The sequence below is a fragment of the Phalacrocorax carbo genome, chromosome 11 (assembly GCF_963921805.1).
Source record: "Phalacrocorax carbo chromosome 11, bPhaCar2.1, whole genome shotgun sequence".
NCBI lineage: Eukaryota > Metazoa > Chordata > Aves > Suliformes > Phalacrocoracidae > Phalacrocorax > Phalacrocorax carbo.
The window spans coordinates 23,704,918-23,727,870 of record NC_087523.1 but is presented as its reverse complement, the minus strand read 5'-3'; the positions used below and the strand labels follow the sequence as shown (position 1 = coordinate 23,727,870).

The 22,953-nt window shown below is 56.9% G+C and overlaps 2 protein-coding genes across 5 annotated transcripts in view; one reads left to right on the top strand and one right to left on the bottom strand.

Moving 5' to 3' along the window:
• LOC135315406 (contactin-4-like) overlaps positions 1-22,953 on the top strand; it is a 73,137-nt gene that overhangs the window by 45,080 nt on the left and 5,104 nt on the right. The gene's annotated exons all lie outside the window — the stretch shown is intronic.
• On the bottom strand, positions 58-13,841 carry LOC135315403 (uncharacterized). Of its 4 annotated transcripts, none has more exons than XM_064463469.1 (6): positions 13,355-13,841; positions 12,220-12,621; positions 10,923-11,330; positions 9,355-9,456; positions 8,588-8,628; positions 58-7,560 (listed from the first exon to the last, which is right to left on the bottom strand). In XM_064463469.1, exons 1-6 carry the CDS (start codon positions 13,404-13,406, stop codon positions 7,345-7,347), a joined length of 1,221 nt encoding a protein of 406 aa, XP_064319539.1. In that variant the 5' UTR covers positions 13,407-13,841; the 3' UTR covers positions 58-7,344. The 4 variants fall into 4 exon arrangements, with proteins under 4 accessions (XP_064319539.1, XP_064319541.1, XP_064319540.1 ...); XM_064463471.1 differs by having other exon boundaries at positions 8,588-8,622; XM_064463470.1 differs by having other exon boundaries at positions 10,929-11,330.

The window sequence follows — 22,953 nt, the reverse complement described above, 5'->3', positions numbered from 1 at the left end:
CTGGGCAGCCTGTGCCAGGGCCTGACCCCTCTGGCAGGGAAGGCGTTTTCCCTCACACCCAACCTAACCCTCCCCTGACGCAGCTTGGGGCCGTTCCCTCTCGTCCTGTCACTGGTGACCTGGGAGCAGAGACCAACACCCACCTCGCTGCATTTTCGGTCAGGAAGGACAACCACCTTTAAGACAAGTGGAGCTTACAGCTAGCTCAGTACAGACTGTATGCCAAGGAGAGTTTTTGGTTTGGATTTGGGGGTTTTGGGTGGGTTGGTTTTTTTTTTTGTGCTCCCACTCAGATTCTGCCTTTCATGTTTTCTTGTGGCCAACTGGGCATTTTCATTTTTAATTTAACTTCTCTTTCTCTCCGTGCCCAGCAGAGTACAGGTTTTCTGTTCCCGTCCGCTTAGTTCCGCAACGCAGGACCAGGTATTTGCGGGGTCGTATCACGCATCCCTTGGCACTTTGTCGTCGCAGCAAAGGGCTGCTGCATTCTGCACGCGGTTTACGTGAGATTGGGACGTCTGAGAAGCTAAAAGCAACAGAAAGCAGTGCAAAGGCATGGGCGCAAGACACGAGCAGGAAAAAGCAATTTATGAACAGGAACAACAGCTCTGTCCTTTCCTCAGGGATGTTCCATCTCCGGAGCAGCACATTTCTTGGGTAGCCCTTGGCAGCCGCGGCGAATGCATCAACGTGCAACAGCAATGTTTGGGGTGACCATCCACCCGAAGGTGGCTTCAGAAAGACACTGAAGGATGGAACTTTCATTCTCCAGGCCGACATTTCACTTGCCTGCAGGAGGGATGAGCTACCGTAGACGAGTGTTGCCCACCTGCCGCTCCCACCATGTCCCCATCATCCATATCCACCTCTTCTTTTAACTGCTCCAAAGAGTAATTTTTGTCAGTCGAGCCACGCTGTCCACACCAATCCTTCCAGGTCACTGGAAGGAACCTTTAAAAACATATTCTCTACTTAATCTTAGATAAACTAAATGAAAAACGGAGGCAGGTTTCTGCTAGCGCCTAACTCCTTTCACAAGTATTTTAAAAGCTTTTCCGGCACTTGTGTTGTACCCTGCATCTTTGAGGGGCTGGGAGAGACCAACCAGCGAATACAGCAGCACAAACCTGTAAATATTGGCTGCGAGGAGGTGTTTGCACACCTGCCACTTTGGGCCAGTGCAGCTTATTGTGGTCGGAGGGAGATAAGAAGAGCAGGCAGCCATCAGCAGAAGCGAAACTCATGCCACAGGCTGCCTGTAAGCACAACCCCAGGGCCTTCTCTCTTCCCGCTCCCACGCTGCTGCAACCCCAAAGCCATTGTCAGTCTCTGCTAGAAATCAGAAGCGTAGGGATGAAAGAGTTGCATTTTCCGGTCAGCCCCAGCACCCCAGTTGCAGACAGCAGTCGGAGGCCCCCCGACGCCCAGCAGGACCAAGCCCAGGATGCAGGAGGCACGTGCACGGAGCAGCTGATGGCTGCTCACCCCCTTCTGCGGTCCCCAGGCTGGAGGAGACCAGCTGCCGCCCCCCTACACCCTAGGGCAATGGGGAAGGACTCGTGTCCTGCCCACAAAACTACTGAGCTGGACAGGAGGGTGCTGGGGCAGTCAGGCTTTGCGGTGGCCAGCGTGCTCCTGGCCATCACCGATATTCCTGCGGGCGCTCAGCAGAGGTGTCTGTGCAGAGCTTTGCATATGGGGGGAGTGTGTGTGTGTCCGTGTGTGTCCCCTAAAATTCTCTGCCTAGGATTAAATGAGAAAAAAACAGCAATCAGTAAAAAAGGAGTCAGATTCACCTGATCAGTCCCAGTGAAGAAGGTGGTGTCTGGAGTCCCGGCTCTGGGAAACCTGCTGACAGCAAGCTCTTCCAGCCTGCTCACATGCAGAGAGGTGCAGCTTGAAGCCTTGGCAGACAAGTGTAATCTTGACTGTGCTGTGTTCGTCACTTTAAATCAGCTCAGGTAGCCATGAAATGCATCCCCTAGGCTCTGAGCAACCCCTATACAGGGGACAACTGCGGCACTTTTTCCCTCTAAACAAATAATGCGGCCGAATCCCAGAATGACAGAAGAGCTGAGGTTAGAACTAGTCCAAGCCACCTGGGTCACCTAGAGTAGGTTGCCCAGGACTGTGTCCGGGTCTGGTTGTTTAGCCAATTTTCAACCCACGAAACTGATAAATCCACTTATCTAACCTATACTTTGTCAGCTTCTCTGTGAGGATGCTATGGGAGATGGTATCAAAAACCTTACTAAAGTCAAGGTAGACAACACCCACCAAGTCAGCCACCTCATTGCAGAAGGCTTTCAGGTTGATTAAGCAGGATTTCTCATTCATAAATCCATGCTGACTCCTCCTGATCACCTTCTTGTCCTTCACGTGCTGGGAAATGGTTCCCAGGTTTAGCTGCATCATCACCTGCCCGGGGACGGAGGTGCAGCTGACTGCCCTGTAGTTCCCTGGGTCCTCCTTGTTGCCCCTTTCTGAGGACAGGAGCTCTCCTCCAGTCTTCAGAAACCTTGCCAAGTTGCCACAACCTTTCAAAGATTATCAGGAGTGGTCTCGCCATGCTGCCAGCCGGCTCCCGTAGGACTCATGGGCGCATCCTCTCAGGGCCTATTGGCACGTCCGGTTTGCTTAAGCGCTGCCTAACCTGATCCTCTGCCGCAGAGGGAGTCCTCGCTGTGGGCTTTCTCCGGGCCCTTGGACCGCTGAAGGCCAGACTTACTGATAAAAACCGAGCTGAAGGCGGCATCGGGTGCCTCGGCCATGTCCTTTGTCGCCAGGCCTCCCACCCGTTCAGCAGCTGTCTCAAAGGGTGATATTCAGCCACATGGGCCTGGGATGGGTTGAAACATGGAAGAATAAATGATGACAAGCAGCAAGGCTGTTGCGAGGACTGGTGTGCCGCTTGAAGTCTTTAAAATACAAGGCTACTGGTATTCAGCCGGAGGAAGCTTGCTCTGCGACGCAGCCAGCGAGCACCTGAGATCTGCAAGCACCAAGCCATTTGCAGCCACAAGGAAAGCCACACTGACCTTTACAAGCTTTAAAGAACAAACAAGGACGGGCCTGGAGGGCAAAAGCCCTGTGAAGAAGCTGCTCAGAGAAGGAAATGAAAAGGCTGAAGCAGCCGGTACGGCTGCGATGTGGGTTAGACACAGGGATGGCAGACACAGTGTGGGCAAAGGCCAAATGTCTTCTGTGGTGGGAGCTCAGGGTGAGCAAAGAGGTGGAGAGGAGAAGGTAGAAACAGCGAAGCATGAAGAGCGTCATGGAGCAAATGCGGCCAGTCTTGTCTCCTCTCACTTTTCTTTTTTTCCCCATTAATTTCTGCAGTTTCCTCCCCGTTTTGCACACAGTGTGCTCTTCCTCCCGCAGAGGCGAGACCCTGGCTGCAGCCCTGCAGGCGCGCGGTCTCTGGAGCTGCAAGAAGAGCTGCGGGCTTGCTGCGAGGACTTCACAGCTGCTCAGCTGCGCGAGGAGGCGAGCGCAGGGCCTGCTTTCTCCTCCCCCGGGCTAAGCTTGCAGTCTACCAAAAAAGTGCAGAATTTCAACAGCTCGGTGCCACAAATGCCGTTGCCCCGTTACCATACCGGCCAGCGCCGAGGGCAGGTCTAGGCACAAATCTGCACGTAATTAGTCCTAGTGGAGCATCTTGCCAGCAACCAGCAGACGCTTGCCTCTCCCCAGAGGTGCATGTACTGCTTTCCAGCCCAGCTGCCTGGTGGGAAGAGCAGCCGCTGGTGGCAAGGGCGCATGGGCTAAAGCAAATATAGCAAAGTTTGGGAGCTCCCGAGCAGGCGTGTCATAGAAGAGCCCGTTTTTCCTGGTTGACACATTCAGCAAACGACATGCACGTTACACAGCAGGCAGAAAAATGAGTGCAAGTGGCACTTTGCTTCCAGAATCAGATGCTGAAGTTCCTGTTAAACCCATCGCCCCAAATCCTGGACCTGCAGTCCAGCCAAAAGACAGCCTTCCCCCTAATCAGGCCTGAGACAAGCTGAGCATGGAAGAAATTGAATTTTAGCTTGATTCAAGAGGAAAAAAAAAACCAAGTGAGTTTCCAGAAAGAAACTAAGCTCAGTCTTCCTATGGGCGTGTTAAAGCAAATGTGAAAACTGCGGTTTTCTGTGAAAAGGCCAGGAAGGTGCTGCATTTGCCCTTTGGTCTAGATGAGCTCACTGAGACCCCTCCACGCCCTTCGTCTCCACGCCGCCGCCAGCTCACCCAGCCAGAGAGGGGCCAGCCCCGTGCGCGGCTCCCTCCAGCCAGGGCAGCGCTCCTCACCCTCCGCACCACTGGCTCCGGCCCCAGAGAGGCGTCTTTCAAAAGCCGACGCTAGTTATTGATGGGAAATAAGCCTAAAGAGACAGCAGGTTTCACCCCTGGGAAAAGGGTCGTTCCCAGCAGTGGCTCTGATGGGGCTGAGGGGGACCAGTAAGCCACAAGAACCATAGCATGCCTTCATGCTACAGCTCGTCGAGCCCACACCAGCATCCTGCTCAGAGATAAGCCTTGTACCATAAGCACTTTGTATACAGAAACACGCCAGCCCGTCAGGTGAATTTTGCTCGATAGCTCTGTTTTCCAAGTCCAAAATAAAACCCGTACTAAATCAACCGGCCAGTTTGGCACGACAGCTCGGTGGCGGAGTAATCTCCCAGGCAGCGCTCCTTTATCTATCTGGCCCATCACGTGCTTATATATTTTCACACCGAGCCGCAACAGTTGGTCTGAGTCCAACGTATGAGGTTCCCCTTCCTCTCTACCTCCCAAACTTACCAAAAAAGCAGAAGGATAAAGCAGAATTCTGGAAACTCTTGCAAAACTTCACTTTCTGCTGTTTTCAGCTTATCTCGGGCATAACTAGGGAGAGATCTGCCTTTGCACTGATGGCCAAAGCACAATTTCATTCCAAGAGTGACGTTGCTGTGACCTAGCTGGTCGCTTAACCCAACTTCCATTTTTATACCCCCAGCAGCCTGTCAGCAGCACACGAAGCGTCACAAGTTTCCCGTAGCCGACTCCTGGTTAAGCAGGACTGTTGGTCATAGCTTACCTCATTCCTGTAGCCCGGGAAGACATCGGAACTGAGGGCAGCCCGCTCCGCAGGGGTGCCACAGCGCCTGGTGCGACGCCAAGCCCCGAGTCCCGCAGGGAGGGTTTCATCCCCCGCGGAAGCGCAGGCCCAGACAGACGTCCAAAGCAAACCAGCAGCTCAGGGCGTGCGCAGCTCCACGGCAATGAGCTTCCCTCGCCCTCCGCCGTCACTCGGCTCCGCGCGGTATGAAGCAACCAGAAGCACCACCGTGCAAAGCAGAGGAGAACAGCGCAGGACAGGGGAGGTACAGGACGGTCTGTGCATGCCCTGCAACATCTAAAAAGCTTTCCTGCAGACTCACAGAGGTGCAGAGGATCGGGGCTTGCTCCTGTCTCTTGGGATTATCTTCTGGAAGCAGCGGCTCAGCCTGGAGTGTCCCCATAGCACGTGGGCCGGGCTCCCCAGAGGTGCTCTCTCGAGGAAGGAGAGGCTGCTCTGGGAGACACAGATGCTGGAAATGGGGCAGTTGTGTTTCGCGGTGATTACCGCGAATTCAGGACACGTGAATTCAGTTCTAGGTCTTCATTTTTCTCCAGGGCTGAGATTATTTTGTGGCTTGCCAGATGCAGGGGGAGGCTAAGCAGTTATTCTGCTGACCCTTTCACTGGGTTCCGTGGCTGCTGGCAGGTGCTGAGGACCAAACCTGTGCCCTGAGCAGCCCTCCCCTGCCCTTGCACGCTCCCCAAGGATGGCGCTTCCAAAGCCCTTCGGTAGCGGGGCAGAGACAGACCCCCAGCTCTACCGAGTGGACTGTCAGTAAGGCAGTGACCATACACGCTTCAGCCCCAGGAGTGACAGTCATATTTCCTGTGTACTTATTTGCTGCTTCTTTGCTTTTTCAGTACTTTCATCTCTCCTGCTACTTAAGGCCTCACATTAACCACAGCAGTAGATCTGTCTTTACTTAATGCAAGTTTCCAGCTTCTGTGCCTTCACTGAACCACAAAACCCGTCTCTTCTCTGAAGCTGGCAGGGCTTTCTGAGAGCAGAGCAGCCAGGCCCTGGGGCAGGTCTTCCACCCAGTGCCAGGAGAGGGGCTGGAGGACACTCAGCTGGAGATGCAGGTGAGCGGAAAGTGAAAACTGCATGTGCCGCTGCATCTCTCTCCAGAAACAAGTTTCTTCCCTCGCTAACAGCAGAGAGGGGCATTGGAGCGGCTGGAGGCGTTGGCTGCTCTCTCCTTCCCGCCTGGAGGGAGGAGGGCAGGAGGGAAGGTGGGAGCAGGCTCCTTGTGCTTGGCGCTTTGAACATCGTCTTCAGCATCATCCCTCTTGCACGTCACCCCGGGCGACAGAGGAGCACCCAAGCAGGGAGAGAGGCGGCTTCGGCGGGCTGTCCGAGGGAGCCCTGCCCCGCAGCCTGGCCCTCTCTGCGTGCGCCGACAGCGGCCGCGGCTGGGAGACGCCAAGAGCTCTCCCCGTTTTGTAGCACTCCTTCATTTCTGACGGGGCCCCATGCTTTGGTACGTACTAACTGGCTTTCCATGAAACCCAGAGGGAAGTAAAACCAACATATGCCCTCGCTGCACCTTAAAGATGCCTGAAAACACTGGCACTGCTGGGCGAGACGCGGCCTTTTAGTTTTACACTAGAATTACACGGCTCAGCCTTCTCCACCCATGCACGCAGCTTTGAGGAAACGGCACTATGTGCCAGGAAAAGCGTTGTACAGAAAGCCCCACCTCCTTCAGAGAGACATTTCCCCACACAACAGTGGAGGAACCTGTTGCCCTGGGATCCCGAGGCCGAGCAAATTTCACTGCAGGAAGAGTCTGCTCAACAGTCACTTGGCATACTTATAAAAAATAAGGACAACTTTTCAGGTCAAAGAATCTTCATACATTCTTTTAATATGACAAGACTATTGGTAGTGAGCCCGGGACACAGGATTAAAATCCAATTAACGCTCTCCGTTACCCCTCAGATTAAGGTGAGCCTATGGAAGGAAGCTTCCCATGGATGAACTGTTGATCTGCCTTTGCCTTAGGCATCTTCCTCTTACGCCGGGTGTCTTTGTACTCTCAGGAAGTCTCAAGGAGAAACTAAAGCCAGCTCATCCCTGAAATTCAAGAGAGACTGCAGTTTGAGGCAAAACTAATGCATTTCTGTACTCAGCTGCTCCAAATCCTTTACAGCCTAGGCTCAGAGTGCGGAGCTGCTGGAGGGGGAGCCCCGAGGGTGCAGCATCAGCAGAGACAGCATCAGTGACAAAAACATTGCCTTTGCTTTGAGTAACGACTACTTTCTGCAAAACTCCCGCTTGAGGCGGTTCCCAGAGTCAAACGAGGAGGTTCCAGCATCCAGCCTTTGCGGACTAGAAGTTATGGTTGTGTACATGACCTCTGATGTTGGTCTCGGCTGTGGCTGTTCAAAGCTGCCTCCAATGGTGTCATAAACGGTTATCACGTTCCTCATCACAGCGCTTTCCACGTAGGACTCCTCCCTGCTTGAGACCTAGAGAAGTACAAAGAAAAGCCCACAGACGAGAGCCTTCTCCAGGGGCTGTGCTGGGATCAGGAGGGGTCCAGAGCTACTGACTGCACGCAGTGAGAAGCTACGTAAAGCCCAGATGGCGTCACCCGTGACAGTGGTAGGGCCACACTGGTCCCAGCTCGCCCACCCCACAGATGCAAAACGGGCTCAGCCCATCAGGTACACCGGAGGGTGACATCTGCTTTGCCCAAGGACCTCTCAGACAAAACAGACACAGCCTGGAGAGAGGGTGGGAGAGCTCGATGGACACTGGAAACAGGGGCGAAAACCTTTGCTGCAGTTTTGTCGTGGTTTCCAGACCAGGGAGCGCAGGGTGGGGAACCTACCCTCGACCTTGGCTATTTTCACCAGAAAAAAAGTAATCACCAAACCCTCTTTGTGTGAAACAACTGTAGGCTGGCAGGACCTGCAAGACACGCTCTCTGGAGTACTCTAGTACTTCTGGGACACCTGCCACCCCCACGGAGTCACCTTCCCCAGCGCTACGTGGTGCGCAGAGAAATGACTTGAGCCATCTCGCTCTCACATCCCCTTCTTGGGTTTCTTTGCCTCTTTCTTTCTGCTTTATTTATCTTTCACAGGTAAAACTCGGTGTGAGATCAGTCCCTAGATCATCCACACCGACCCCTGAAGGAGTGCTTTAACATAAATTCATGAGACTAGGAAGCAGGGGGGGGTGATTATCTCTGCGTTTCTTTGCCTTCAACAGTTCTGCATTTTCCTTGCTGCTGCTGGCCAAAGCTGTCCCAGAGCTTCTCAGCCACGAAGGTAAGGCTCGTGTTGGTTTGGGGTCTGACTGGGAGGGAGGTGGAGGGGAAGCGTGCAGCTGGGGAAAGGGCAGGCACTTTGCAGCCTTCCCTTACAATAGTGAATTAACTTCCTAATTTTATATCCAGCACCCGGTTCTTGCCGCTCAGTACAGCTTATCCAAGCCAGCGGTTAGCACTACACCCAGGGTGCCCACGAGCTCTCAGATTTTCCCCCGTACCTGCTGTTCCTTAATGATTCTCCTCTTCTTCTGAGCTGCACCTAGGAAAAAGAGAGTTTTATTATCTGGCAAACATGCTGCTAGTCTGTACCTTCCTCTCTCCCAGCACTGGAGAACCAGGAATACTCCACTGGCACTTACACCAGGGGGTTGATGTGCATTTTGCCTCCAAGGTGGAGATTTCTGTAAGTTCTTTCTCTCAGTGCAAGCAAAATTCCCCCCTTGGAAACAAATGAATTTGTTTCCTGACAATGGCATCCTCGGGGATGAAGGTTTTGAAGACACCGCTCATGGAAGCTGTGGAGATACGCACCTTGTTGCCTTATTTTAAAGTGGAAACACCCCAACGTATTCTCCCCAGTTGGAGTTTTAAAGTAACTACAACAGAATAGCCATGGCCACCCTTACAGGATGCCTTTCAGCTTCCATGAACCTGCACCTCTCTTACGGACTCGATATGCTGCAGTATCTTGATTCCGGTCTCAGCACCAAAAGGTATGAGTTCCCCAGAAAACCATCGCAGCAGCCCCGTGCTGCGCTTCTGCTTCGTTAAGCTGCATTACGAACCTGAACTGCACTCAGCAGCTCTTAGGACTGGAAGGAGGTGGCACATTGGAGAGGTGCTCTTACAGAAGGAATAATTTTAGTGTGAAAAGCAGAACCCAGGCAACTCCCGAGCCCTCCACTAACTTTAATACCCAAGAACATGCCTAGGTGAGCTGAGGGATGCAACCTGGAAGGGTAAAAAGCAGGAGCAGATCACTCACCCCGGTGCTGTATGTACCAGAAGATCAGGAACAGCAGGAGGAGGAAGATTGAAGAACAAATTCCAATTACATAGTAATAGTTGTAGGTTAGCACCGTGGGGCCTGTTGTTTGAAAGAAAACGGGTGGTGTCAGTGTTTGCTATACAGGCAACTGCAGTGGTTTCACCCCATTTTCTAGAGAATTCCTGCTGATTACAGCACTCCGCTTGGCATCGGAGAGCAGCACCGCGGACACACAGGTCAAAGGAAATATTGCATTGCAGAAAGCCCACTCACATCTACAGCTGAAGCACTGCTGAGTTCCCTTTCCTGCACCCACTGCCTGCACGTCTGCCTGCGCCCTGCCCACCCGTGACACCACAGCCCCTGGAGGTGCCGGACCGGGGAGCTGCGGGTGCCCAGCGTGGAGCCCGCCAGGGCTCAGACTCAACCGGTCCCTGGGGTTTGCGATGGGCACCTTCCCCCCGCGCCCGAAGCCGCGTGGAGGTGCAGAGCCTGTGCAGGAGGCTTCTCTGTCGGCACTGCTGGGGAGGTGGCTGACAGCTTCACCCCGTGCCGGCCGGAGGCTGGAATTTGTGTGTCTGCCCCAAAAATATTCTCAGAGATATTTCTGTCATGTGCACATCTCCCGCGCTGCCGGAGGGGATAGGGAAGGGGCTCGCCACTCCCGGCACAGAAGGCGCAGACGTTCAGGTCCTGCATGCAACGATTTGTGCCAAACCACACCAGATACTGCCACAGAGACCATTTCATGTACTTTGCGTGTAGGGTGGCAGCAGGGTTGTGGAAGTCATTGGTACGAAGGAAGCATGCTCTGTTTCGTGCCCTGGGGGGTGGCAGAGATCCAGCCGAGAAGGCAAAACCCAGGGAGGGAACTGGGAATTTACTGAATGCAAAGTTAGGGTTTCAAAACCCCTGAGTTCACTGTGGAGAGTGATAAACCAGGGCAGGGAACAGCAAGAAACAAACACAGCGAGGGAGCAAGATGGGTGTGAGGCACATCATCAGGACTGCGCGGCACTGCGAATAAACACGCCGGACTCAGGCAGGTTGAAGGGGCCTGTCCTGCCAAAGGGACCGAGGCTGCCAGCCTGACTGCCCCTGCCCCATGATACACGCGCCTCGCACAGGCGTAGATAGCAATCATTTGGTACGGTTTCCCTACCCATGAAGCCAGAGAGTTAGCCCTGAGCACCCTATTCTCCCCAGTGAATACTGGATTTCCTCCAGTACGGGACCCAACCACAGGGTTCTCAGCTCACATCGCTCATCCGTAGCCATTGGCGCTGGGGAAAAGCAAGGCTGGAAAAAGAGTATGTCTCATGTAGACACGACCAGCTGCATGGGAAGCCCTTAGACGTTGATTAAGGTAGCAGTGCAGGACAGCATGGGTGTTCTGCCATAAAAAGAGAGACATAAAGCACCATAGAAGAGACCCCAAGAAATCCTCTCTCAGGTGCAGCAGTTCCCTTTGGGTGGAGGGGTGAATACCCCGCCAGCGCCGCCCCTCCCTGCACACATGGCTGGGGCAGCGCAGAGATGGTTGAGCTGAGCACGCACACGCTTACACTCACCTGTGTGGTGAGGGGTGAAACGCTGCTCGTGCACTGTCAGGTTGATGTCCCAGGTTACGTGTGGTTGATGGAAGCTGACAGTGTAAACCCCGCTGTCATTGAGCTGCAGGTCCCGCAGCAGCAGGGACCCGTTCTCGGGGAAGAACTCAGCGCGGTCATGGTACTTGTCGTGGGAGAAAACGTTTGCAGAGCAGTTGCTGGGAGCCCCACCAGCACCCAGGGAGCAGTTCCAAACTAAGCAGGTGATGACTTTGTCCGTGCTGTCACTGAAAGTCCAGAAAATAAACATCGGGAGTTGAGGGTCACCACAAAATCTGTAGGAGACGGGCAGGAGCACGGACTGACCCACGGTGCCGTTGGTAAAATGCTGATGGATGTTGACGTGCACACTCAGGTTTCCCCCTGCAGAGAAGGAAGGGGAAGAGGCAGATCAGCGACACGCTTCACCCCGCAGTGTGTGAGCACGGGCTGGACCCGCTGCCCCTTCCCCGCTTCAAGCACAGCCCCGTGCGGGCGTTGACAGCACCCTGGCCCCAGCACCCCTCGCCCCAGCACCCCGTTAGCTGCAGCTCCACGCACAGAAGCCAGGCCTCAGCAACGTGCAGCTGCTGCGTCCACGTCTTGGGGCAGGGGGGATTTGGTGGGGGACCCGAGCTGTGTCAGCGACGGGCTCTGGCTCTGCAGGGCGCTGCCTGGGCTGAGCCTGCCCGCAAGGCAGGGCAGCAGCGGAGGAGTCGGGGCAGGACCTCTGGCCTCTGCTCACCACGCCTCCAGCACCGGCTCAGCCGCAGCAGGCTGGGCGCCGAGGCAGGCAGCGAGCATCCCCGAGCCGTCGCCTCGGCAGGGGGGAAGCTGGCGACCCTTCCTCAGCCCCCGTGCGCTGCAGGGGGTTTGCGAGCGTGCGAGCCCAGGCTTTCTTCCTGCGCGGGGCAACCGCCGCGCTCCGGCCGCTGCGAGCGCAGGCAGGGGGAGCCGGGGAACAGGGGGGTCCCAGCCGAGACCAGCCCAGCTCGGCCGGGGGGCCAGGGAAGGGCCGGCTGCGCTCCCTTGCCCTCCCGGCTGCTGCTCCTCCCCGAGGGGAGAGGGTTTGCCAGGCTCCCAGCCCGAGGTGCAAACCCCCAGGCAGGCAGGTTGAGCGCCGGGCGGCGGAGCTGCCCGAGCCCCCCCTGGGCAGGCGGGGGGGCAGGCGGGGGGGCAGGGTGGCAGGCGGGGGGGGACAGGCAGGGGGCAGGCAGGGGACAGGCAGGGGGGCAGGCAGGGCTCTCGCAGAGGGTTTTGACCTTACACTCACCTGCGGGGTGAGGGCGGATACACTGCTCGTGCACTGTCAGCTTGATGTCCCGGGTTATGCGTGGGGGAGCGAAGGTGACAGTGTAAACCCCGCTGTCACTGAGCTGCAGGTCCCGCAGCAGCAGGGACCCGTTCTCGGGGAAGACCTCAGCGCGGTCACGGTACTTGCCGTGGCGGTAAACGTTTGCAGAGCAGCTGCTGGGAGCCCCACCAGCACCCAGGGAGCAGTTCTCCACTGAGCAGGTGATGACTTTGTCCGTGCTGTCACTGAAACCCCAGGAAATCGACATCGGGAGTTGAGGCTCACCATCAAATCTGTAGGAGACGGGCAGGAGCACGGACTGACCCACGGTGCCGCTGGTCAAATGCTGATGGATGTTGACGTGCACACCCAGGTTTCCCCCTGCAGAGAAGGAAGGGGAAGAGGCAGATCAGCGACACGCTTCACCCCGCAGTGTGTGAGCACGGGCTGGACCCGCTGCCCCTTCCCCGCTTCAAGCACAGCCCCGTGCGGGCGTTGGCAGCACCCCTGGCCCCAGCACCCCTCGCCCAAGCACCCCGTTAGCTGCAGCTCCACGCACAGAAGCCAGGCCTCAGCAACGTGCAGCTGCTGCGTCCACGTCTTGGGGCAGGGGGGATTTGGTGGGGGACCCGAGCTGTGTCAGCGACGGGCTCTGGCTCTGCAGGGCGCTGCCTGGGCTGAGCCTGCCCGCAAGGCAGGGCAGCAGCGCCGGAGGGGGCCGAGAGGTGGGCTCCAAGCCCCCAGCACCCTCAGGGTCATGTGTCCCTCGGCACTGCAGCGCGCCGGGCCAGCTGACGGCCGCCTTTGCCTGAAGCAGCTCTCAGTCCTCGAGCCCCGGTGGGAAAGGGGGAGGCAAAGGCACAGCCCCCTCCTGCCCTTCGTCCAGCGGTGCGTGGGGCAGCCCCTGGCACCGGGAGCCTGCCCGGGACCGATGCCAGCGCAGGTCCCCGACGGCGCACACGGCTGCACCGACGGGGCCGGGGGCCGCGGGCGAGCTGTCGCCGCCGCCCAGCCCAGGAGCCGCGGCAGCACCCCCCCGCACGGCCCCCTTCCACCGGGCTGCTGCTGGCCGTGCACCCCGTGCCGCGGGACCCCCGACTCAGGCCAGACTCACCGAGGAGCAGAAGGAGGGAGCCGAGGCTCCAGTGGCACCGCCCGGGGGACATGTCTGCGTGGGCTGGGGACCAGCCGCGACTGCAGCGGAGGAGTCGGGGCAGGACCTCTGGCCTCTGCTCACCACGCCTCCAGCACCGGCTCAGCCGCAGCAGGCTGGGCGCCGAGGCAGGCAGCGAGCATCCCCGAGCCGTCGCCTCGGCAGGGGGGAAGCTGGCGACCCTTCCTCAGCCCCCGTGCGCTGCAGGGGGTTTGCGAGCGTGCGAGCCCAGGCTTTCTTCCTGCGCGGGGCAACCGCCGCGCTCCGGCCGCTGCGAGCGCTGGCAGGGGGAGCCGGGGAACAGCGGGGTCCCAGCCGAGACCAGCCCAGCTCGGCCGGGGGGCCAGGGAAGGGCCGGCTGCGCTCCCTTGCCCTCCCGGCTGCTGCTCCTCCCCGAGGGGAAAGGGTTTGCCAGGCTCCCAGCCCGAGGTGCAAACCCCCAGGCAGGCAGGTTGAGCGCCGGGCGGCGGAGCTGCCCGAGCCCCCCCTGGGCAGGCGGGGGGGCAGGCGGGGGGGCAGGGTGGCAGGCGGGGGTGAGGCGGGGGGGCAGGCGGGGGGGGGCAGGCAGGGGGGCAGGCGGGGGGGGAGGCGGGGGGACAGACGGGGGGGAGGCAAGCGGGGGGGAGGCAAGCGGGGGGGAGGCGGGGGGCAGGCTGGTGGGCAGGTTCGGGGGGATGGCGGTGGGGCAGGCGGGGGGGAGGCAGGCGGGGGGGCAGGTGGGGGGCAGGTTCGGGGTGCAGGCGGGGTGGGCAGGCGGGTGGGGCAGGCAGGCGGGGGTGAGGCGGGGGGGCAGGTTCGGGGTGCAAGCGGGGTGGGCAGGCGGGGGGGAGGTTCGGGGGGCAGGCGGGGGGGCAGGTGGGGGGGAGGTTCGGGGGGCAGGCGGGGTGGGCAGGCGGGGGGGAGGTTCGGGGGGCAGGCGGGGTGGGCAGGCGGGGGGGCAGGTGGGGGGCAGGTTCGGGGTGCAGGCGGGGTGGGCAGGCGGGGGACAGGCAGGCGGGAGCAAGGCTGGGGGGGCAGGCGGGGTGGGGCAGGCGGCGGGGCCGGCGTGGGGGGGCGGAGGGGTGGGAGGAGGCTCCAGGGCTGCGCAGAGGGAAGTGATTCTCCCCGGGCGGGGCCGCGGGGAGGCAGGGACGGGGCAGCGCCTGTGCCGGGGAGCTGCCGCTGTGGGTGCGGGGCCCTGAGCGTGGGAAGGAGAAGCGTGAGCTGCGGACGTGGGTGCGAGGGGACAGCTCTGGCCCCGGGAGCCGCCAGCCCCCTGAGCCCCCGGACCACCTCCTCGGGGCCACACGGAGAACCGCAGCTCCTGCTCCCCTGCTGCGCTCCCCAAGTCCATGACTGCCAGCGCCCCGTTGGCGAGGGCGGGAGCAGGGCGGTGGGTCTGGACCCTCTCGCACACAGCCGCCCCCCCACCCCCCAAGAGGCAGCCGGAGCAGAATCAGAACCCCATCTGTCTTTTTACTGTATCTTGGCTGCTGCTGTTCAGAGACGACCACGGCTCTGGGGCCGCAGCCGTGGGATGTGGGTCGGTGCTGGGGGAGCGCGGCTGCAGCGGGGACGGGCTACCGACCTCCTCAGGCCTGCTCTCTGCAAAAGCCCTGCAAGACACGTGTGGGGCCGGCTCTTGTCGCCTGCTCGCGCCCAGCGGCCACCCAGGCAGGGCTTACGGCACAGCCGCTACGCGAGGGGCGCCCACGGGCACCGTGGGACCCGCAGGGAACGGTCAGCAGGGACCCTGCGGAGGCGGCCGGCGGCTCCTGGCAGCCCCCGCTGAGGTGCCTTGACCTCTCTGGGCTTGCCCCAGGCTTTGGAAAATTATCTCCCCTCCTGCCTGGCTGCCGGCACAGGCCGAGGTGATGCTGCAGATGCAGCCTTGGCTTTTGTGGGGAAGAAGCTGCTGGAGGAAGGGGCGTTTCTTTGCCTGGAGGAGGGGGGACTGCGTGGGGAGAGGGGCTTTGACTGCAGGGAGCGGTTCAGCGCTGGAGGAGGGGGTGTGTGGCTGAGGACAACCAGGTCACCTTCCCCTGGCTGGGATGGAGCGCTGGTCCAGGGGAGGACGGGTGACCCAAAGTCTGCTGGGGACACATCCGCACCATCCCCGGCACACGGGGAACGTGCTAGGGTGGGGAGCGCTGGCGAGAGGCCCCAAGCCTGGTGCTGCTGCCCTGCAGGGTCGCAGGGCGGTGGGCAGGCACCCTCCAGCCTGTGCCCATGGGTGGGTCCAGGTGGCTGCTGCTGCCTGGGGCTGTGCCGGGGCCGATTCAGGCTGGGCAGCCCCTGGGCTGGCCATGGGGTACAGCACACGCCACTCTCCATGGGGGAAAGTTGTGCCTGTCATGTGGGGTTACTGGGGACCATTTTATGCCGGGGAAGCCATGGGCCTCTCTCTCATCAGCAGGCATGCCCCAGGCACGTTTGCTCATGCAGAGTGAGCAGGAGGTGCCGCAGTGCAAAGCACGTCACCGTGCATAGACGGGGCACCATCTTTGACGCCCCCCAGGAGTCTGGTTGTGGGCACAAAGCACAAGTTACCCACAACTGCCACATTCCCTGACCGGGGCTGCTCCATCAGCAAGGGAATAACCAGAGCGGGTGACACCAGTCAGTGAGCCTGAGAGATAGTATTTCTTCTCTTCCAGGAACGGGCACAGCCAGGGGCTGGGCCAGCTGTTTTGCATGCCCTGTCAGGGTTAAATTTGTGTTTTCCAACCCATACCAAAAATATGACAAAGACTTTTCCCATGTATATTATCAGCACATAGATGAAAGCACAAGAGACCTCCTGAAGTTACAGCCGTCCTGGTTATCACCCTTCGTGGGCTGTCCAGAGGTTACCAGAGGTAAAGAATACAGCCCTGATAGAGCAGCTGAAGCTGCGGACGGGAGCAGGGTGAATGGCTTTGCTGGGTCCAGCTGGACACTGCTCTCTCTGGGGGTGGCTTTGGCAGAGGCTTGGCAGCGTGTATACAAACCATGTTGTGAGGCTTCCCCCCCTCACCCTACCAAATTTCTACCCTTCTGGGGTTCAGGGGAGCACTTCATGGTCACCACCAGCTCCTTCCCTTTACCATATCAGCTCAGCATTATCCCAGTGTCAGCTTTTACATCCCCCAATTCACTTTCTGCCTGCCCCATCCCAGACTTACCGATGAGCATCAGGATGGAGCAGAGGGTGCAGCATCCCTGCAGGGAGCTCCTGTCCTGCTTGCCTTGGAGGTGCAGCGAAGGCATAATCATGAGAAGCTGAGCACCTCCGCTCGCCTCAACATTTGCATGAAAATATGTCTCAGGTAGGAGGTCAGTCGCCAGCAGCTCTGGGGCATCGACTTTTAACCACCTGAGCCAGCCCTGGTGAAGTCTGGCCACACGTCCGTGCCTCTGCAGCCCCTCTTCAGTTCTTCACTTCAGGATGACATCTGCTGTCACGGCACACAAGGGCTGGGGTGGTGGGATGCAGCCAGCCCAGGGGAGGGCTCAGGGAGGGGCTGGAAGGGTGAGGGTACATCAGAAGTCTCTAGCAGCGAGGCTGGAGCTGGAGGGGTGTTGTCAGAGCAGGCGGGTGAACAGGATGGGGGGCTGTGATGTTCCAGGAGATCAACGAAGGAGCTGCAGAGGATAGCGATGGTCCGGGAAAGAGCAGGAAAAGTCTGTAAGGATTTGGGAACAAAGGAAAATTTGAGAGGCTGGCATTTCATCTGAGTATATATGCTTACATGAGGCAATACTTTTAAGTGAAAATGAATCATATTGGTCTTCAATAATCAAGCTTTGTGTTAAGCAGAGCTGAACCAGGTGGGTTTCGTGAGCCCAGAGAGGGTCCTGGGCCACTAAAGGTGAGGTGGGTCCCATTGCTGAGCCCAGGCAGCAGGGAGACAGAGCACATACCCCAGCACATGCAGGCACTCTCTGCACAGCCAGCCGCCGGCGGGTGGGCACAGACAGCGAGCGGTGCTTTCACCAGCACCCCCGTGCCCACACGCGGCACCTACAGGGTCACGGAGGATGCAAAGGGCCCGATCCTGCTCTTGCTCCCCAGCTGATGGGGCTCAGAGCTCGCTCAGGGGTCTCACACTCGTTCGCATCACACAAACACCCCTCCTGCGCCCAGCCCCGCTGTCCCTCTCGCACGCAGCCCCCTCGTCCTATTCACCAGCCAGTGTGGCTGCAGCTTTGCTACAGGCTCAGGTACAAGCACAGACTGGAGAGCACCCTCACACAGAAAACAGGTGGGAACCGCCCTTTTTATGCCCCCTCCTCTTTACTTTGCCATGCTTGTTCTTCCCCCTCGACTCCTCCCAAATAAACAGCCCACCCTTAATTCCTTTTCACCCCATTTCTCCCCTTTCTGGTACACCAAATTCACTGTTTCCGATGCCGTTACCTAGGCAATCTGGTATCCCTGATCAGGCACAGAGCCTTGCAGGACTGCTCCCCAGCATCCCTCAGTTACCTGGGAAGTCTGACCATTTCTTACATTGCAGTAACAATATCTTGGAGGCGAATGATTACATAGCTCAGAATTGTCTACTGTCATGATTTTAAAGAGGATTTGACCCCTAAGGTCTAGCGAAGCGACTGTCACCTTCACAGATTCCCACCCAGCCAGGATCACTGCTAGTCAGGGGATTTATTAGTTTGAATGTTTGCAGATTATAAACCCAGGAGAGACAGGGTCAAAGCACCCGGTGTTTGTACATCCCCGGTTAAATCAAGGTTCAAGCTAGAACACTTGCTTTACGTGTAATCACTCAAAGATGCGTCCTCAGCGGCCAGATCAGCCTTATTCCAGTGGTCAGCAAGGTATTGCGCGGCAGTCTCTGTGCCAGAGGATTTCTTACTACAGCACATCTTACTCTACGGTCCTGATTCTCTTTTGTAAGCGGTAGCTCTGAGAGTTGTGGGTTTGTCATGGGTGGTGTTTTTTGGTTTGGTTTGGGTTTTTTTTAAAACCCTATTATTATGAGGGTTACAGGAAGTCCAAGCAGATACTCACCCTCTCTCAGCACCAGGGGAGAGGTGTTAGACAGGATTTCTGAAGCCCATGAAAACTTCAGAACTTGCCTTAATTAAGGTGGGTTTCATCTCAAAGTTTTCTTAGAGATCTCCGTCGCTGCAGAAGTATAAAGTGCTGTGACTATAAGGGCTTCAAGTTTGCCAACAAATCTAGCCCAAGGAGTTTTAAAGGATGAAGTGAGGGGCAGGTGGACACTTTGCAGGGGTCTCTCCCTCCCTCTGTGTACTGAAGGGTCCCCTTCTCCTTCAGAGCGCCTCATGAGGCACATCACAAAATTCAGGTTTGCTTTGCAAAAGCCTCGCGACGCCCCAGCCCAGAGCACAGCACGCGACAGCGTCCGTTGCCTCTAGCCTGCTTTGGACCGACGGACGTAACAGCCGCGTTGCAGAAGCCCTCGCGCACTTCAGAAAGCCGTTCTCTGCTCGAGTGGCTGTGTTCTGCCGTGGGACGGCACCTCTGTGGGTCAGCTTTGGGGAGAGCAGCTGGGATGTAGGGGCAGATATCAGCTCTCTGCAGCTGGCCACAACCACCAACGTGCATCTAGAGAGTCTTTCAGAAATGGAGTTTGCAGCCGCAGCAGATGAGCTCATCCTTACCTCTGCCACCTACAGCAGCCTCCCAGGAGGCAGGAAATCCCTTCCTTGGCACTTTCCAGCATTGACATAGAAACATCCTGCCTACCCTTCGTAGCTTTGTAAGTACTTTTAAAATAAAGTTTAATTGTATGCGTGTTTTCTCTAGAGACTTTTGTTTCTTGTTTCCAGAGCTGTGTGCACCCTCGGGAGTTGATGTAGCCCAACCCGCTGCAGAAATACCAGAGCATCCATTTCCACGGGACCTGCCTGCACATCCCAGCAGCTGCGGGACCGTTGCTTTGGTCTGGGGGCTCCTATGCCACACGCACACCGACACAGTAAGGCTATTTTAAAGGCATGAGCAATGCGGGGGCAGGAGGTGAGAGTACCAGGGCTGCAAGATGGGCTCAGCGTTGCAAAAGCAGCATTACCTGCCTGAAACATGGCGAGCCTCTGCCTCGCGCTAAGGTGGGGACCTTGCAGAGCACCGGCAAACGCAAGACAAGGCTAATCAGCAAGTGAAAAATTAGGAATTTAAGAATTCCTCCATCTACAGCAGAGCTTGAGAAGCCACACTGTAATAAGGATCTGTGAAGCACCAAGAGTAATAAACAGTGATTAAAAGTACATAAATGGTAAAACCATGACCATTTACAGTAGCCTCCGTGACACCCCTGAACTGCAAGGCTTCACAGCAGAGCCTGTCACCCCGGGGTGAGCAAGTCACGGCCCGGCTGCCGCCCCCTCCTTCTGCACACGAGTGTGGCCAGGGCTGTTGTCACCCCAATTACCGCTGCCTTCATCTGCGCCGCTGGGGGAAAGGTGTCTGCTTGGGGCGGGGGTGACATCCCCGGCTGGGGTTTGCCGTCGGAAGGTGACAACGTGCCCCCCCACGCTGTCTGTGAGCGGCAGCGGGGACCCCTTCTCCGGAAGAGCTCAGCGCAGCCAAGTTCAATACATCTCTTCTGCAGCTCAGAGAAACCACCTGTTTCTCTGATATCTGAAGACAAATGCCGGTTAGGTCACTGGTTTCAGGAAAGCACAGCAGAAAAGGTGTTTTCCTACCACAGCCCCGCTGGAGATGCCTCCTTTCACACCCCCTGCACTCAGAAATAAACCCCAAACCACAGCTCACAGGTGCTGCTGCAGAGACTCATCTCTAAACTGAGCCACCCTGGACGCGACCCCCTTCCCTTGCTCCAGCCCAGGCACCCTGCGCTCCCACGGCCCTGGGGCTCAGACCCCCCTGGACTTACTTGGGAAGAGCAACCAGCACCGTGGGGAAGTGCCCGTGTCTCCTGGCCCTGGGACGTGGCCCTGAGGACGGACGCCGCTGGTCACAGACCTCTGCAGGGCGCGGGAAGGAGCTGGGAGCCACCACCGGCTATTTTCCTCTCTTGGGACAGAGGCTCGCAGCTCAGGGGACAGCAGGATGAGGGGGGCAGGAGAACCCCTTGACACCTCTATGGATCTGTTGGATTTTCCCTGGGCAGGGAAAGCCGAACGCCTAACAAAAGGCAACCGCAGCCCAGGGATGAGTTACCAGCCTGGTACCCCGCTCCCTGAAGGTCAGAGAAGTGCAGTCCAAAGCCAAGCAGGACTCAGGATCTTCCTTTTGCCCCCCCCAAAAACCAGAATTTGAGCAGACAAGCACAATTTCTCCATAAAGCAGAACTGCCGTATTACGCTGGCTGGGGAAGGACTTTGTTTTCCAGCCCTTTCACAGCTACAAATATGAAATACATACAGTTTGTCCCCATCAGCACATAACACAAAGTGCATAGGAATGTTTTTTTTCTCTCTGAAGCATCCTGAAATTGACTTAGGATGGGTTTTTCTGAGGGAGGTTGGGAAGGAAGGACCCACTGAAAGGGCTTCACAGACCACAGATCTGGGACCCCAGCCCACAGCCTGGGAAGCGCCACATCCAGCAGCCAAGAGACACCTGTTTTGGGGGAGGACAAGCTGGAAAGAGTAAAGCCCCTCCCCTTCACATTTAGCCTGGGAATAGCCAGCATATTTAAGATATAACAGTACATTTTGCTTAGTGAGGATCACCTGACAGGACACAGCAGTCTCCTGGCTTCCTCCCCCAAAATGCCCTGGAAAGAGCAGAAAATCCCCCACCCTAGCCCACACCAGAGAGCCCAGCTGGTTACAGCTACTCACAAAAAGACACACCTCCTGCAATACTTACTTTCCACTTAATTTGTGCACAGGGGGAAACCCCCACCACAACCCCCTCTACTTCCCCCTCCCCAAGAAACCCCTTTCAAGGCTGATTTTATGGCCCACAATTCATCAACACACCCGTGGGACAAGACTGCCCCTTTGCTACCTAATTCCCTTCAAATCCTTTTCACCTGGAGCCACATTAAAGGGAAAGTATTTGTGTAAAATATCCAGGAAGACACGCACGATGGCTGCAAATATGTGGGAAGGACAGAGGAATAAACTGAAAATCTTGTGGAAATCAAGATTAAACCTGAAAACAGGAGGGAAAAGGTTATGTGCATCCTTTATCCAGGTGATTTGCTGCAAACTTGCTGATGCAAAGCCTTGTCAGAGCTGTCCCGGTGCCTGGAGCGGCTTCAGGCTGTGTTTAGAGACCTCATCCCGGTGGCGCACGTGAGCTTCCCCAGATGAACTGAATTACAAGGCCTCAAGGGCTGGGTTGTATATAAAACCCTGCCATTCAAAAATAGACTCGTTTCTTCCTTCCCTAAACTTATGTGGGGAGTAGTTTTGCCCCCTCTTGCACGTTGCTGAGCATAAAGTATCGTCATACCATCTGTGACTCCTGTATTTGACATTAATAAGCACATCAGCAACATACAAAGCTCTAGATGGAAGAGAAGCTCACAGATGGAGAGCAGGCAGTCGTCAGCAGGGTGTGTGACACCCCCTCTACCTGCTCGCTGGAGGAACCAGAGCAGACGTGCTGCTTGACCCTGAAAAATCAGTTTTATGTATAACCAGTGTTTTAACAGAAGGATTTTAATGCAGGGGAAAGGGCTAATGCTCGTTTTCCTGTGTTCAGCCAGCTTGCTTGTGCTCTGTGTCTTTCACAACTCTCTCCCCCCACCTCCCCTTTTTTGACACCGAAGTCTGACTCAACAAATGTCAGTAGTGAAACTTCCCCTTATCTTTCACCAGGGCTTATGTAAGTGCATTTAAAAGTGTCCTTAATTGGTGCTGGATGGGGATTGTTTGTTCAAACATGCAATATTTTCTTAGAACGTAACTCTGTCTTCCAGGAATCTTTATTCTCTATTTCACATCTTCTCTTCTGCTTGGTAGCAACCTTTCCATTCTTGCTGCCTCTTACATCTTCACCTTTCCCCCTTTCAAGTGTTTTCAAGCCCACAGTCTTTATCAAAATCATCTTAGTGAGCATTCCCTGATGGTATTTATCGGTGCATAATGCTACGAGCTCTGCAGAGACGGGACTGATCCGCTCCAGCGGGGTCTGAAGAGGAGCTTCTGCACCACAAAGCTGGTTTTGCGTTCAGTTCTTTTCAGTAAAATAATGAAATTCCCTGCCTATAAAACAGTTTGAGGTTTGGCAGTACTGAGAAATCAAACTGCTTTTGAGCAACGGCTTTTTTGCTGAGCCTTAGTGGCTGTTTTTACATAAAACCCCCTTTTTGAGAGCCAGGGAGGATCTCTGTCCTCTATTGGATGCGGGGGGAACATGGACACAGAGGATGAGGAAAAGGCTGAGGTACTCGATGCCTTCTTTGCCTCGGTCTTTAACCATCAGACCAGTTATCCCCGGGGCATCCAGCCCCCGCAGCGGGAAGGGCCGGAGGGATCCACCCGAGAGCACTGAGGGAGCTGGCGGAGGAGCTGGCCAAGCCACTCGCCATCATTTACCAGCAGTCCCGGTTAACAGGGGAGGGCCCAGACGACTGGGGGCTTGCCGATGTGACGCCCGTCTACAGGAAGGGCTGGAAGGAGGATCCGGGGAGCTA

What these genes read in the sequence shown, in the direction of transcription:
- LOC135315403 (XM_064463469.1), bottom strand. Translation starts at nt 13,406, where the DNA reads ATGTCCCCCGGGCGGTGCCACTGGAGCCTCGGCTCCCTCCTTCTGCTC. An exon ending in CTCCCTCCTTCTGCTCCTCG is followed by an intron (nt 12,622 to 13,354) that starts GTGAGTCTGGCC and finishes CCTTCTCTGCAG; the next exon opens with GGGGAAACCTGGGTGTGCAC. An exon ending in GAATCATTAAGGAACAGCAG is followed by an intron (nt 7,561 to 8,587) that starts GTACGGGGGAAA and finishes GTACTTCTCTAG; the next exon opens with GTCTCAAGCAGGGAGGAGTC.